Source organism: Heteronotia binoei, chromosome 15, assembly GCF_032191835.1.
Source record: "Heteronotia binoei isolate CCM8104 ecotype False Entrance Well chromosome 15, APGP_CSIRO_Hbin_v1, whole genome shotgun sequence".
Classification (NCBI taxonomy): Eukaryota; Metazoa; Chordata; class Lepidosauria; order Squamata; family Gekkonidae; genus Heteronotia; species Heteronotia binoei.
The window spans coordinates 41045039-41046358 of NC_083237.1; the positions used below are offsets into that span (position 1 = coordinate 41045039).

The following is a 1320-nucleotide window of genomic DNA, read 5'->3' on the forward strand; positions in this document are numbered from 1 at the left end:
GCTGCTTTCACAACATTTTCATGGCAGACCTTTTTACGGGGTGGTTTGCCATTGCCTTCCCCGGTCATTACTAATAGTAGGTGATGTGAAAGAACTCTACCTAGCCTCTAGAGACTAGTCTAAGTAGACAATACCAACTTTAATGGGTCAGGGGTGTGAGTCAGGATAAGGTATCACTTCCAAGTATTGTGTAATGTGTAAGTTCTGTATAAGTATCACATGTACTGTTATTATTATTACTACTGGTGATGATAATGAAGAAACTTTCTATTTCCTCTTGTAGAAAGTGGAAAGAAACCATTCAATTCAGCACATGAAGATTCTTCCTTTATATAATGAAAAAAAAAATGATTAGCTGATGACTGTCTATATACTCACAAGAGAAAAACATTTCCTGGAAAGTCTGTGCATGGATTCCTTTACCTCTTTGTTTCGAAAGCTATATATGAGGGGGTTGATTAGAGGAGTCAAGACAGTATAAAACAGAGAGAAAATTTTGTTTGTTTCATTCAATGATGGGGTATCTGGTATCATATACACAACAATTAGGGTACCATAATATAAGGTCACAACAATAAGGTGGGAAGAGCAAGTAGAAAAGGCCTTTTGCTTTCCAGCAGTAGATGGGATTTTTAGGACAGTGGTAACAATATAAACATAGGAAATCAGGGTCAAGAGAAATGGAATCAGGGAAAATGTGAAGGAGCATATAAAAGCCACAATCTTCAGCAGAATTATGTCACTACAGGACAGTTTAAGCATTGGCCCAAAATCGCAGAAATAGCTATTGATCTCATTGGGTCCACAGAAAGTTATTTGCATTATTAAGACAATGACAATAGCAATAGCTAGAAATCCACTTAACCAAGACAGACTTGCCAGATGGAAACAAAATCCATCCTGCATAAGGACAGTGTAGTTAAGAGGCTTGCATATTGCTAAGTAGCGATCATAAGACATTACAGATAACAAACAGCATTCAGTAGATACCAGTGAAGCAATGAAGTAAAACTGTGCAATACAGCCATCAACAGAAAGTCTCTTCTCTCCAGTTATGAGGCTGGCCAACATCCTAAGTAGGATGGTTGAACTGTAGAAGATCTCCAAGCACGACAGATTCCCTAGGAAGTAGTACATGGGTTTGTGAAGATGCCGGTCTGCAACAACTAGTACAACTAATAGGATATTTCCAGCCATGGTAATGATATAGGTGGAAAGAAACACCAGGAAGAGAAGAAGCTGAAACTGAGGGGATGTTTCAAATCCTAGGAGAATAAATTCTGTGATGATTGTTTGGTTTTTCCACTCTGTAATTGCCAT

The 1320-nt window shown here is 38.1% G+C and overlaps 1 protein-coding gene across 1 annotated transcript; it reads right to left on the reverse strand.

Moving 5' to 3' along the window:
* Positions 1 to 366: 366 nt before the first annotated feature.
* LOC132583559 (olfactory receptor 11L1-like) lies at positions 367 to 1320 on the reverse strand. The gene has a single exon (XM_060255183.1). It carries the CDS (start codon positions 1318 to 1320, stop codon positions 367 to 369), a length of 954 nt encoding a protein of 317 aa, XP_060111166.1.

Bases quoted from the DNA above. Each gene is read 5' to 3' on its own strand.
- LOC132583559 (XM_060255183.1), bottom strand. From the start codon at position 1,320: ATGGCAATTACAGAGTGGAAAAACCAAACAATCATCACAGAATTTATT.